General features: G+C 43.2%; 1 protein-coding gene across 3 annotated transcripts; it reads left to right on the forward strand.

The window, feature by feature from the left end:
- The first annotated feature begins 4170 nt into the window (after positions 1–4170).
- On the forward strand, positions 4171–14452 carry C3H2orf50 (chromosome 3 C2orf50 homolog). Of its 3 annotated transcripts, none has more exons than XM_035109849.2 (4): positions 4171–4360; positions 7778–7945; positions 10484–10523; positions 12397–14452. In XM_035109849.2, exons 1-4 carry the CDS (start codon positions 4254–4256, stop codon positions 12586–12588), a joined length of 507 nt encoding a protein of 168 aa, XP_034965740.2. In that variant the 5' UTR covers positions 4171–4253; the 3' UTR covers positions 12589–14452. The 3 variants fall into 3 exon arrangements, with proteins under 3 accessions (XP_034965740.2, XP_034965741.2, XP_034965739.2); XM_035109850.2 differs by having other exon boundaries at positions 7781–7945; XM_035109848.2 differs by lacking the exon at positions 4171–4360 and having other exon boundaries at positions 6824–7945.
- The last annotated feature ends 725 nt before the right edge of the window (positions 14453–15177 follow it).

A 15177-nucleotide genomic window follows, 5' to 3' on the forward strand; every position in this document is an offset into this window, starting at 1 on the left:
TAAATATCTCAAACAACATATCTCAACAAATATCTCAACAGCAAGAAGAACAAGAAATGCATGCATGAGGTCTAGAACTTTGTTGTTGTATTGATGCTGAATACCTAATTCTCTACTTTGTTTCTGCTAAATCATGAAATATGCAGCGACTCAGTACATTGCAGTGCAGGAGAAGCAATGAAAACTGTGTGGTCTTTCCCACCCCCCCACCCCCTTTTCCTTTTGTGCTGAACTTTCGCTTGCCAGAAATTAAATCTGCCTACAATTCAGTAACTAACAGGAATGTAATTAACAAAATAAATGAAATGTGAAACATCTCTCCTTGTATGGCAATGCCTAGAAATAGATGGAACAACTCAACTGGTATATAGAAAACTGGATTTGATTGTTAATTTTAATCATGCCAGCATGCCTGGAATAATCTTACTGACTGTTTAATTTGTGCGAGTATGCTGGATCCTCCGTCTCATTAATTTATAGTTGCTATAAATTGCACACCACTTAATTGCCATAATGGAATTGCTGTGAGAGTAGATGCTTTGTAAACATCTGCACTCCCGAGCATAAAGTTGGGGGCATGAAATCAATAATTAGCTGTCTTTTAACCTGATATTGATATGGCTGGGAAATGTAATTTACTTCCTTGTCTTTGCCCGAGAGGGCAGAGGCTGGGATAACTCAAGGACTCCTGCACAAAATGAGTCACTTCAAGCGAGATGTCTTGATAACATCTGAGATTGCAGCTAGAATGCCAGAGGCAGTGATTCAGCTACCGCTCAGCCACTATGTCAGTGATGGAAACACAAATTTAAAGGGCATACAGGCCTATTGGAGTACACCTAAGATGCACCTGAAAATGGTGCTTGGATGCATTGGGTATCATACAGCTACACTTGCCAGGGAACCATGACTGGCTGGTCTGGGTAAGCACTCAGCAGGAAATAGGGATGCCACAGAAATCAGAAGGAAACAGAAGAAGGAGTTGTTGATACTTTCTTGTACTGTAAGTCCCATGTTCAGAATGGAATTCAATCCAGTGAATGTAATCGGTTTTTGCTGCTGCTGTTGTTTTCAGTCCACAAACAATACGTAATTGATTGTATGCCCTTCATCCCTTTGCTTTGCTTTGAAATGAACGCAATGTGACTGTTATGTACTGAGCTGAATCCTAGAACAATAGGATTCAGAATCAGCGGGAGCTACCCAATCCAACTCCAGGTGGAAGTGAATCCGCAACCTGATTGGCCTGCTGGAGCAGCCAATCAGGCGGCTGGCAGAAGTGAATCTGCTACCTGATTGGCCTGTAGGAGCAGCCAATCAGGCTGCAGGCAGAAGTCAATCCACAATATAATTGGCCCACAGGTGTAGCCCTGAAGTAGCCAATCACGCAAGGCCCATTGTGTAAATAATGTATATAAGCAGATGGTTTTGGGAAAAGAGCCATTCTTCTTCTCCTCTTCTCCTTGATGACTATGAGCTGAATAAAGAGCATGAAATTCACTCTCGACTCCGAGTACATTTCAGTGACATAATTACGTAAATTCCACCATGGCAAATAAGTTTTTTTGTCAGAAGCAGAACTCCAGCAGAACGGAAAAAAATCCAAAGAACCCTACCCCTTACTCACCTCTCCACCTTTCATGAATAAAAGTGACAGCACATTGAAATCAAGGGCAAAAACTCCCGTTGATTTCAAGCATCTGGTTTGAATATCCTCCTCCCACAATACACATAGCAATGCCTGTCTTAGAATATTTAGGCCAGTATCCATAGAAATACTTCTACTGTATTAGCACAAGAACTTTTGGATGTGCAGGAGAACTTCCCCTCCCTCTCTACTTCCAGTGTGCCCCCACCCCAAAAATGCTCTGGGTTTACCTCCATCCCTCTGGAGCAGATTTGAGGAGGAGAGCATGGGCATGCATGGGGAGAGAAGAGGAAGGGCAATGTTCAATTCAACAGTGCAATATTGAATTCCTCCACATGAGTCTGTACAAAATTAGATGTACAGATGCAAACTGATGTGGGAAGTGAACACTTACTCCTTTTGAGAAGCTACTGAACTTAGATGAAAAACACATTGTGAGGCACCACCATGCAGTGAGAGCTTTAGTCAAGCTACCATGGAGTAGTAACTTCTATTATGTGGTGATACTATAGTTCATAAGAGTCCAGGCTCAGGGTGCTTCCAAGGAGTTGAAGCTGGTTTAAGCTGATATAGCACATTTGACATGCACGACAGACACATGTCCCAAATCCAAACCAGTCCAGTTTGCTATTCCAATCCCTTGAAAGTTGGAGGATTAGAGAGATGGTGCAAACCAAACAATGGATTGGCTAGAGATTGTTGCACAACTTTTCCTTCTACGTTGCTTCTTTTCTACACTTCTTATGTAGTACAATGTCAACAATGAGCGATGTCTGTTTAGTCCGATTCACTTATATTCCTGCCTTTAGAAACTGTAGAGTCCTCTCACTGCTCCTCTTGTTTCTAACAATAAGATCCTTGGAATAAGAATTCCTGATTGTTCAATTTTTTATTTTGCAGGGGAGCTGGGGCCCCGATCCAACTCTTCTTATGCTTTGTTACATATGTTTAGCAGTCTGAGATGAAAACTGAACATCTCCATTCACATCTGAGGATCTCAGCTTGGTTGGGGAATAGATGTGTCTCTTGGAAGTGCACGCAAAGCATCTGTGAATATTGCTAAACAGAGGACGCTGATGGCTAAAAATAATTATAAAATTCCTTGTTGATGTTTCTTATGGGCAAACGTAACAGCGCAGAAGGAAAAAAGGGAGGTGTTTTAGTAAAGGCGATGAGTTTAATTTGAACATAGATTCAAACCTTCATTGCTTTAGGGTGCCCTCTACTGACAACTACATTAACTTTAAAGGATTGATTAAAAACCCAACAACTTTCAAATAGTTGTTGAGGTGAGGTTCACCCTCTATAGGAATATTTTTTAAAAGCTTTTTATGATTATGCTCCCAGGTGCTTCCATGGTTTTAAGCTTGGTAATGATTTCCAATTCAGCAACATCTCTTTCCAGTCTGTTCCTGAAATTTCTCTGTAATAAAACAGCTGCTTTGAGATCTTGTATAGAATGTCCTGGGAGATTGAAGTGTTCTCCTACTGGTTTTTCAGTCTTATAAAACCATGGAAGCACCTGGGATGAATAGAGACATCGGATTCTTATCTCATTATGCATGATCAAGCTTTCTTTAGCACCTCAGCCCAGGACTAATTGCAGCCATCAGCAGCCATTAACAGCCATCTACAGGCTTACCACTCCCATCAGCCCATCTCCCATGCCCACCCACCCCCACCACCCTCTGTGTATATATATATAGGGTCTGACACTTCTGTGTGTGTGTATGTCTATATATATATATATATATATATATATATATATATATATATATATATATATATATATATATATATATATAGGGTCTGACACTATATATATATATAGGGTCTGACACTTCTGTTTCTAGTGTATCTGAAGAAGTGTGCATGCACACGAAAGGTCATACCAAAATATAAACTTAGTTGGTCTTTAAGGTGCTACTGAAGGAATTTTTTTATTTTGCTTCGACTCAGACCAACACGGCTACCTACCTGTAAATAGAGATATGTATTTGAAGAGGATTCAGTTACTTGTCTTTTGTACACCTGGAGGGCCACCACAGGCTCCCCATTCCCATGTTAAAGTCAGCTCCCTCTGTGTGTGGCAGGGAAGACAACTGAGGTTTTGGCTCTGAGAGTGGGGTCCTCGCCCTCCCTTCCACAAAGATTTTTCCAGTTTTAATTCGACAACACACAAGTTGTTACCTGCTGCCCTATGAAGAAAAATATACAAGCACCAATAAATGTGTGACATGCAATAAATGTGTGACATGCAATTGCAAACTTGTTTTCTCTCTGAAGGATATTGCCCTGCAGATGACAAAGCTCTGCTGTGAAAAGAGAGACGGCTTGTTGAGAAAGAGGCATAGCCCTAATCACAACCCATTTGTTGCCAAAGCAATCAGAAAAGCCACTTGCAAACCTTCTGCAAGTTCTTCAGCCAATGGGAATTTATTTGAACTGTAAATTGAAGCCAAAGTTGCCATGGCGCTCTCCCTTGCCAACAGGCCAATTGGCTTACGCTAGCAATGTCCATGTGTATACTGCCACTCACAAAGTTGAAATCAGACAAGCAAAGTAACTTGGCCTCAGTTACTTGCATTGCAGGAGGCTGAACTAGATGACCCTCGGGGTCCCTTCCAACTCTGTGATTCTACGATTCAGTATGGCTCTTCAAAGTCCTTTTTCTAAGAAAACGGGTTTGGAACATCAGTTTCAACCAAGGAGGTATGTAGAACTGTGGATTTTGCAGAAATATTGTTGGTGACGCTGCTAAAAAACACACACTGCAAGGTGATGTTCAAAGAAGTAAGATGGAGCCTAGAACTTCTATTGTGGTGAAGAACTGGAATGCATGCGGATGGTTCTCATAGTGAAGCTGTCAAAACCATCACCTCTTGAGGGGGTGTTTCTCTATTTCTCAAATGTAGTTCATAGAATATATTGTTGCATGGATTTCTGGCATCTCATGGAGAATAACCATGCCCACATGGATATTCCTGGTGGCTACTGGCAGGGCTTTGGAGAGTCTTCAACATTGGTCCATGTTGTATGTGCACTTTAGGTTCTAGCTCGCTGTTTTCACGCAGAATAGTGCCCCAAGTAAGGCTAACCTATGGATCCGCTTGGAATAAAAACTTATGACAGCGCAGCAACACGAAGAGGATTCAGGCTACAGCAAGCTAGCAAAATTTTCTCTTGAAGAGGATTAAGTGAGCAGGTTCCACTTCAGATATTCCTGGTCTATTTGGAAGTGGAGAAATGAATAGCATATTAGGGCTGTCTTCTGAGTTTCACTAAATTTGTTTTCCACATGAAGGCCACAAACACTGCCGGATCCCCAACTCCCACCAGTTCTTGACGGTGATGATTTAGTAAGAGGTCAGGGATGAAGGGAGAGAAGCCCGGCAAGGCTTGGGAGAGCCACAAGTTAGCTACTACTTGCTATTGAGCTATTCCTGCCAAATTCAATGGGGCTGCTGCTGTAGAGGAAGTGCTCAGTGTTGTATTAATAGCAACAGAACAGGTAAAAACAACTGGTAGGACAGTCCCCAAAGAAGGCAGGACAAATTTCTGTTGCGCAAAGTTTTGCTGACTGGTTGCCAAAGTAAAAGTGTGAGAATAATCTCCCCATTTAGACAAGTTTGACTCATAATTTGTTTTGTGAAGAGAATAAAGCTTTTTCTTTAGTTTAAAAAATGGATTTATATATGCTTGCAAACGTTTTGCTCAGTTTCAATTTGCCATGGATAAGAAAGAGAAATTAAATCAGTGTGGTGGCGGCGGCAGCTTTTTCCCCATTGTATACTTTGCCCTATAACACCCTCTTGTGGTTTATATTTGTTTTGTCAGATACATCCCCTCCTGCCTCAGTAAAATAACAGGGAAACATGCAAATTTCCATTCTGCTTTTGGTATTGGGGTTCATTGACCTTCTGAGGAACGGAGGTGCACTGTAAGCACAACATGCTATGTGCATTCATGCTTCCGCTCATAAATTAGTTCCGTTCCGTTTAGTGGTTAACCAAAAAGGTTTAAAGCACTCATTCATAAATCACTGAAACCAAATATCAAAGCCATGATGTTCTTTCTTAGAGGACCCATTCGTCACCAGCCCTTTGCTGCACCACCTTTGCTGCACCAGAACTCATGTCCCTGGTAGCTTCAAACAACAGCTTCAAATTTCAGATTTAAAAGCAACGTAGAGAAAGAAGCAAGGAGTTGAATTGGTGCCCCTTGCACTCTTGGCAATGAAATGTTGGCTGCTCAAAGCAGCCCAGGAGTGGCCGGGGGTGGGTGGGCGAGCTCCTAGCCACTCTGAGCCAGAATAGAGAGGTGCCATTTTTGTGGGGGGGGGGGCAGGCTTGCACCCTTGATGGGGGTCAACTTGGCTAACCCCTGTAGAAGTGTTAGGGGAGCCATATTTTCAGATACATTGTCCCTATGCCTTCAGCACCATCTGACCATGCAGAAATCTGGCCAGGTGAAAGATCTCCTGGCATGAAGGCAGTGATGGGAAAGGTCTCATCTGCTTAACTGCTGTGCATAGGAGTTGGTCCAATAAAAATGGGCTGGAGGTTTACATTGGGTTTATTCAATTTATACATTGCTTCCCACTAAAAATCTCCTGCAGAAATTTACACCCAAAGTAAAACATACAATAAAAACCGTGTAAGCAATATTAAAAAACAGACTTTGCAGCACAATATCATGTTGGTGTCAAAATGTCCCTGTGGGGGAGAGGGACGGGAATATCTTTGGCAGACACCAAAATGATGGGAAGGTTAGGAACACACAGGGCTCCCTAGGAAGAGCGCAAACACAAGTAAAACTCACTCTTGTTCAAGATCTGATCTTGGTCAAAAAGTAAACGCCTTTGCTCTGCATTAGCTTGGCTTTTTGCCTCCAAGGGAATAGAGAGGGAAGCATCAAAGGCAAGGGGGATTTGCTATGTTCTGTTTCTTAGTTTGATCTTTCTACCTAGTACATCTTTTATACTAGAGGTGGGGAACCTGTGACCCTGATGTCATTGGTCTCCAGTTCCTAACTTCCCCAGTCAGCAAGGCCAATGTTCAGATATATAAAAAATGGGATAATGGGAAGCTGGGAGTCCAACACACCTGGAGGGTCACAGGTGCTTTAGGCAAAGCATTTAGCAGTTGCTCATCACCTTGTCCAAAAAGCAGCAAATATACAAACATCACTTGCCCAAAGCAGAAGATAGTTTGTGCACATGTGTGACCCCAGGACTGATAATTTTTGTTTCCAGCCAGGTCTTAAAATACATACCTTTGCAAAATGAACAGATAACAGAAGCAGAGGATTGAATGCCACTACAGCTAAAAGGGAAATTCCTAACCCACAATCAAATGTCTAGCCAAGCCCTCTAGCAGACAAAAGGTACATGCCCTTTTGTCTGTGATGAATATTCATGACAAAGCCAGTCTGGTTTCCAATGGAGACAGTAAACACACTGGGAAAACCCAAGGCTCTTGGGGTGTTTGGTTTCAGCTGCACCAGCAGAACAAAAGCTACCGTAATGCCGAAAAGCTCCCCGTAGTACTAAGCTACAACAACAAGCAAGCTCTCCTTACACATCCAGTGGGCATTCTGGGGATTCCTGAAGCAATGTGGGTGTTAGAAAGTGCACATCAGTGTGGCTTGAGTTGCAGGAACAAAAGCTTGCTGCGGACAACTGATAACTCAGAGCTTCCAATAGCAGCATCTTTAGCTTAGAAAAATATTACCATATGGAATCTTGCCTCCATGCAGTGCACAGATCCAGCTTCTCAACACAACATTGTTAGGCCATCCAGTAAGTGTGCACAAACCCAAACAGGAAACCTGCAGAACCTCTTCAGACATGCTGCGTGCTGGACACCAGGGTTTCAATGTGTTTCGCTTACCTAATCAAATGCCTAAGGAAAAATGCTGGGTAAGGAAAACTCTGAATGTTTAGGACTTGCTAGCACCTGGCCAAGCTTCTTGGGGGTTGGTGATCCACTATTGCTTGGCAGAGAAAAGCTCCTATAGGATGGGGAGCAGAGCAAAGGGACTCAGGAGGACAACCTCGGCAGGCTTCCGGTCACCGGCTACCAGCCCTGCAGATGTGAATTTAGCCTCATCCTCATCTCCTTCGCTCAGCAGCAGCCAATCTGCAAGGACTCTACTGGCTACCACACGGAGCTCGGTGAAACAATCGAGCAAAGGCCATGGTGGAGAGGAGCAAGAAGCCCTGAAAGCAGACCAGGTCCGGCAGGACACAGTCTGGAGAGAGTTTGTGGAGGCCGAAAGGAGGGCAACAAAATATTGGTGAGTAACCCAACTGTACTCTCAACTCATGTTTGACCTCGGGTGGGCATCCTGGAATGCCACAACAGACGGGGAGTTCATCCAGACTTCGGCTCACCCCACAGCTTTCCCCTGGGGAAAACCCACTGTTTGCCGCTGAATCAGAACGAAACATCAATTGGTTTTTTCTGCAGATTAATGTTTGTTCTGATTCAGTGGTAAACAGCGGGTTTTCCCCAGGGGAAAGTAGTAGGGACAAGGAAAAACACACTCAGAAAGCATGGGATAATTGGGAAATGTCTAGGGCTCATGCTTTCTAGGCACAGGACAAGCAGAAGTGCGGGTGGGTCATTAGGCTGCAGTCCAACCCCCCCTTTGTGCCAGGCGGGGCAATGGCTTGGGCAGAGGTACCTCTCTGCCTAGTCAAGCCTGTCCACTGGCCAGCATGTCTGCAGATGCAGCGGCAGCTCATCTGTTTTGTCACAGTCTCCCCACTGCCCAGCTGGCATTTGGGCTGTCCTATATTACTCATTGTGGGTGCCACTGTTATAACCTCTGTGTTGGTGCATTTGCCTATTGCTTTGTTTCTTAGGGCTGTTGCTTTCACAAAACATATTTGCAACGTATCTCTGTAAGGAAGAAAGAAAAAGCAAAGATAGGGGCCGAATGGTTGTATGCACTTTGCCTCATGTGAAGAATATTTTCGTGTTGGGGAAATGCAGCACAGGAAAGGCCCCTTTCATTTACAGTACTGTATATCGTGAGCACTCTGGTAGAGGAGGCAAGGAGCTTCTTCTTTTTCAACGGTATGTTTGCACCAGGGCCAGCAGGATTCTAGGGCTTCTCACGCAATGGTAAATTCAATACTTACTCCATTTCATGGCAAATGAAAGCTCTCTGGGGGAAAAAAAACCCTTTCTTGTTTTGCAGGCTTTTAAGGACTGGGGTTACCGATTGCTCCAGCCGCTCAAGCCTTATGCCAACCCTGTGCTGCCTTAAAAAAAAATGCAGTAACAGCATCAGTAATAATAGCATGATAATAGTTTAATAGAACATAGGCATCTGTGCCAGTAGTTGTCGTCCCGTCCCCCGCCTCTTCAAACGCTGCTCTAATTGAAAGGTTTATCCCTAAAAGACAGTGTGACCACAATTACACACATGTTCATGCAATATGAAGAAGGACATTGGGTGTATTCTAAGGCAGGAGAGGGCGGAAAGAAGATTGGGGTCCATTAGGAGATAGATGGATGGTTTTGCAGTAGCTCACCATGTCAGTAGCTTCTGACTTCCTTGCTTTTTTTTTAAACCAAGTGCAGCAGCAAAAGGGCTGGCCCCCTGCAACCAAATTGGAGTGTATGGCTACCCGACTTGCATCAGTTCAGATGTAAACGTGTACCTGTACATATAGCAAGTCATTCCAATGTATGGCCCATGAGGTGCAACAGGCTCTGCCCCATGAACCACCATTTCGCGCCTGGCTCTAGTTAGTAGACCTTGGGGTAGTAGTAAAAAAAAGCATATCACATAGGCACGCCCTCTAACTGTGGCTATCGTAGAGTTAAGGGGAGCAGGTGCAAAAGATGGAAGGGTTCCTGCACCTTTAATAAATGTGTAGAAGAGGGGATTCCAACAGGTGCGGCTTGCATGAGACCTGCTGAAATTCCATCTTCTAAGCAGCAGGAGGTCTGCCCTCTTTTGCATCTGCCCACCCTAGGGGTGTGCAAGTTTAGAACACATGAGGGCTGAGATGAGCAGTTTTCAATTCAAGAAGCCATTGGTTGGCCTACTCTCAGCAGCCAGAAACATCATAGCCAGACACTGGAGAGACCTGTCAGGAGTAAGCATGGACCAATGGTACCAAATATTATGGGAAACAGCCTTATTAGGAAAAAAAACTAACTGATAAACTGAAACTGACTTGGGAACAAATGGAAGAAGATGCCTTCACCCCAGTATGGCTCCTCTTTATCACATACACAGCCCCCAACAGGACAATGACGAGAATCCACCAACAACATACAAATCAATATGGCTAACCTGATTCAAGAACACCCACCCACCCCACTCAAACATGAAAACAAAGTTCACCGCAGCCAATCACAAACAAACAACTACACCCTAGGCCAACTCCAACCTCTCTCATCACCAAAGGAACACAGGCGAATAGTAAAGAGAACCTGCATAAGCGACGCTGACACAAAACCCCACACATACATTAAGTAAAACAGAAACATCGCCACCCGACTCCACCCCCACTCACCATTCCTCCCCCTCCACCTCTTTCCCCCTTTTCTTCCAAATGTAACACTAATGTCTCAACAAATGAAACTGATCTGTAGAAAATGTAACTTGGAAAAAGAGACATTGCACATACTTTTGTAAACCAAGAAATCTTTAATAAAAAACACACGTTAAAAAAAGAAAAAGCCATTGGTTGGAGCCAGCCCTATAATTGTGTCTTTATTCTAGTCCTTTTAATGCCATCTTTAATTTCGGAACATCTGGCATCGCTATGATTGGCTAACAAAACTAAAGCACTCTCTCTGTATTATTCCAAAGGTACCGGAACTGGAGTTTTTTAAAGGACTACGACCCATTGGTAAGTCAAAGGCGAACACCCTGTTACAAAAGGGATGAGGAACTTCAGGGTGGTATAATTCTTGCCTTAATTATGCTTGTTCACTTCTGTCTTCTCCCCCCGCCACACACACATACACACATGTAACAATGGACCCTAGCAGGGGTCCACAAACTTTGGAAGTTTTTGGTAGCCAGACAAACCTTTGCACACCAATGCTCTTTCCCGCAAAAGGTTGGGGAGTGATATGTTCTCATGCTAAGCTTTGGAAATGCTCTGCCTAAGTCAGGCACCCCCAAACTTGGCCCTCCAGATGTTTTGGGGACTGCAATTCCCATCATCCCTAGCTAACAGGACCAGTGGTCGGGGATGATGGAAATTGTAGTCCCAAAACATCTGGAAGGCCAAGTTTGGGGATGCCTGGCCTAGTGCAGGAGCGATGCCTCCTTCCCAGAAACATGCAGGGATTGCATGCTGAATACCAGATTTTCTTGACCTTCTCCATGCTTGGGTCACCCAGATGTTTTGTTAGCTTATAGTTCCTGGTCTCCCATCCAAGGAAGATACGAAGCTGCTTTATAAAATGACAGACCTACTTAGCTTCAGCAGAAAAAAAAACTGCCTACAAGTCTCTATCACTGAAAAAGTTTTTTACTCTTGTTTGTCTAGGTTTCTTAATTCATACTCATTTTAAATATTATGCAAGGTGCCTTGCTGTCAGAAGAACATCAAAATCTCACTGCTTTCTGAAACAAGGCTGATGAGATTCCTCCACCCTTCTTCCAAGCACAAAAAAGATGGCTGCAAAGGAAGAATTGTGGTCACACTTAAGAACAGGCTTCCTCAACCTCGGCCCTCCAGATGTTTTCGGCCTACAACTCCCACGATCCCAAGCTAGCAGGACCAGTGGTCAGGGATGATGGGAATTGTAGTCTCCAAACATCTGGAGGGCCGAGGTTGAGGAAGCCTGCTTAAGAGGGTGCCACCAATTCTCTCCTTTGCAGCTGAATCACCTGACAGCATAGTGACACCAGGTGACTGACAGGTGAGGCGCCCCACTCACACCTGTTCATGTGGCCTGCAGGATGGTGGGGGCAGAAGGAAGAGAATGCTAGATCTGGCCCACTAGTTGAATTCAGTTGTGCCCACCCCTGCCTTACAGAGACTTCTGGGAACCACATAACTCCGCCGAGACCACATAACACCGGTCTTGAAAGATCTACATTGCCTCCCAGTACGTTTCCGAGCACAATTCAAAGTGTTGGTGCTGACCTTTAAAGCCCTAAATGGCTTCGGTCCAGTATACCTGAAGGAGCGTCTCCACCCCCATCGTTCTGCCCGGACACTGAGGTCCAGTGCCGAGGGCCTTCTGGCGGTTCCCTCATTGCGAGAAGCCAAGTTGCAGGGAACCAGGCAGAGGGCCTTCTCGGTAGTGGCGCCCGCCCTGTGGAACGCCCTCCCGTCAGATGTCAAAGAGAAAAACAACTACCAGATTTTTAGAAGACATCTGAAGGCAGCCCTGTTTAGGGAGGCTTTTAATGTTCAATAGATTATTGTATTTTACTTTTCTGTTGGAAGCCACCCAGAGTGGCTAGGGAAACCCAGCCAGATGGGCAGGGTATAAATAATAATAATAATAATAATCCTGCATGAACTAAAATTGGCAAATTGTTAATGTGGCATCTATATCATGTAATAATAATAATAATAATAATAATTACATGATATAGATGCCACATTAACAATTAGCCAATTTTAGTTCATGCAGGATTATGTTTAAAACCAGTCTGTAAATACTTGGAAATAAAGAAAGTAATTGCAGTACCGGTATTTACAGAAGCGTTTTCTGTTTGTTTGAGGCAAGCTCACATAACTTGACATTTCTTTTACCCAGGGCAAGATAAAAGAACCTGAGCAGCTTCCTGAATACATGTCAGTTTTCTCAGACAAAATTCCCAACACCAGCGGACATGTTATTGGCAGCAGAATGAACACAGATCTCGGCAAAACACTAGTAAAAATGGATTACTTCCTCAACTATGGAAGAAGAAAAAATAAACTTGGACAGGAACTCCAGGCTTCCTAGAGTCAGAAAAAAGAATTCTACCCCCTTCTATTAAAAGAGGAACTACTGCTCTAACTACAACCACCTACAACCAAAAACAATAACATACTTTCTCTGTCTCTCTAGATGCCATATTTCCAAAGGCTAGTGGATGATGGTTGAAATTCTATCCAAACAAGGCAGTGATTTCAAAGTGGACACCTGAGAACATGAATACAGGTTCCATTTAATATTTTTAGTTTCAACTTTTTAAGAAGTTAATGGAGCTGAATCGCATTCCAAAAGCTTAATCTGTGCAGAGTTATGTTAGAGAACCAGGAGGTCTATCTTTACCAAATCTGTCATAATTTGGCAGCTTATATTTTCTCTACGAAAAACTAAGAGCCGTCTACATTATCTGCCATCATTATATTATATTCATTGCATCAAAGAGAACCAAAACAACTTTCACAGTGACCTGTGAAAGGACGTGAAATTTAACAGCTATCCAAGTGAGAATTTCTTTAGAGAAATGATTCCATTCAAGGTTACAGTTTGTTCCAGATTTGACCTTGCATTCTGCATAAGCTGTTGTGGGGAGCAGAATGCAGTCGTGACCTCCTAGCAGACAGTGCTGGCCTGAAGGGTGCCGGGCAGCTTCCGAGCAGATTGTTAACAAAGCAATTTGCAAAGATTTTGTACAAGATCTTCAGAGCAGGGAGAACCAAAGCTGTGCTTTCCCGATGTTTGCTGGACCCCAAATCCCATCAGCCCCAGGCAGCAAGAATAATGGGAGCTGGAGTCCAACATCATTTGGAGGGGACCCTGATCTAGAGTCCTAGGACATTATTTGAAGGCCACCACTTTGCTGAAGGTAAGCAGATCTGGATCAGCCCAATGCCTGGATGGGAGACTGACTGGGAAATAAGAGTCATGGAAGACGGGCTGTACAATGAAGGGTGAATTTCTCTCAAATGAAGACTGCATGGACTGCTTCTATGTATCTGCAGACTTCAGCACCTATTGACTACAACTTCTCTTTACCCTACAGTTTAGCTCCTTTATGAACTATCACCAGTTCGCCATCTTTCTTATGCAAAGTGGTCTAGATTAACATTACATAGCAAAGATCTGGTGGTGCCAAACAGGGGGTGCTTTGACTGTACAAAGGCAATTCCTCTCACTGGGAAAACGTTTCTGGACAGGTCTGTGGATGGCCATACCCAACCAAAGACTAGGATAGTCCCTGTTGTGTCCAGTGCTGGAAGTGGATGTTTAAGATTGAGCTGAAGGCCTGATGTGCAATGGCAGCAGAAACTGACCTGTTGTCCGGATAAGGACAGAAAGTAAAGATCCTGGAATCAATAATGTCAAATTAAGGAGCTTAAGAACTCTGCCCTAAGCAACTTAAAGGAAGCTGTGTTGGTCTACGAAGTGGGTGGGGGAATAATATACACCTTCTTGAAAATGAATCTAAAAGCTGGCCTTATAGCAATAAAACCCAGCTTAACTTCTTGTACTTTTTAATTTCTCCTCATCCCTGCCCTGCACTTTGTGTAACGTCTTGACAGATGAAGAGTTCAGGAGAACGTGAAAGCTTGCCGCTATGTTACAGCATTTTGGTTGGTCCTAATAAAGATAATGCCCAACTGTGGGTTTTGAATTCTATTCTCATTCATCCACTTCTGTTCACACATGAAAAGGAAGCCTGGGATTCCCCCCACCCCAAGCACCTAATTGCTGGTAAACTACAGAAATTATTGCCTAGGAAACAACTGGAAAGTAGAGGAAAATAGAGAGTCATAAGGGATTGTTCGGCAGAGGTTTTACATCCTCCCAGTCCCTGCTGACTTAACTGATTGGACCCACTAGGGAAGAATTGTCACTGGCTTCCTGTTGCTGAAGCCCTTTTTTTTTTAATTTAAAAAAGCAAGTTTATTAATCAATTTAAAACATAACATAGAACATAGGCATAGACGGCAACAGTGTAAGACAAAAACATCCAATCTTATAAATCATGACCATTGCCTATATCTATGCATATCTATGCGAATAAAAAAATACCCCTTCCCCCTCCCCCCTCCCCTCTTTCTTTCTAAACCTTCCCTTACCATCATCCCTCCCTCCCCTCTGTTACCCTCTTTCCATATCGTACAATATGTATGTTATATATATACAACAATTTCAGAACAAGAAGAGAGAGAGAAAAATCAATAAGAATCATCGAAACTATAAATGTTAACTCCTTCCTGCCATTTTCTAATGTATTCTTAAACTTATGCGAACGTACTACACCCAGTATATTTCTCTATTATACATGCCTAATACGTTCATTTTTCTTCATGCATCAAAAACCATATATCAAAAACCTTCTTTCTGTTTAATCAATTATTACCAAATTCAGTGCACCTTTAGTATAGTTTTGAACGTATAATTTATATTTTATCCAATTTTCTGAGAAGTTTTTTTGCGATTTGCCTTTCAGGTTGTTTGTTAATAGGGCCATTTCTGCCAATTCTTGTAATTTACTCTGCCAATCCGTCAAAGTGGGGGCTTCAGTCTCCTTCCAGCTTTTTGCTATCAATAACCTAGCGGCTGCGGTTGCATATAAAAATAATTCTTTCATTGCCG

This window comes from Zootoca vivipara, chromosome 3 (assembly GCF_963506605.1).
Source record: "Zootoca vivipara chromosome 3, rZooViv1.1, whole genome shotgun sequence".
In the NCBI taxonomy this organism is placed as follows: domain Eukaryota; kingdom Metazoa; phylum Chordata; class Lepidosauria; order Squamata; family Lacertidae; genus Zootoca; species Zootoca vivipara.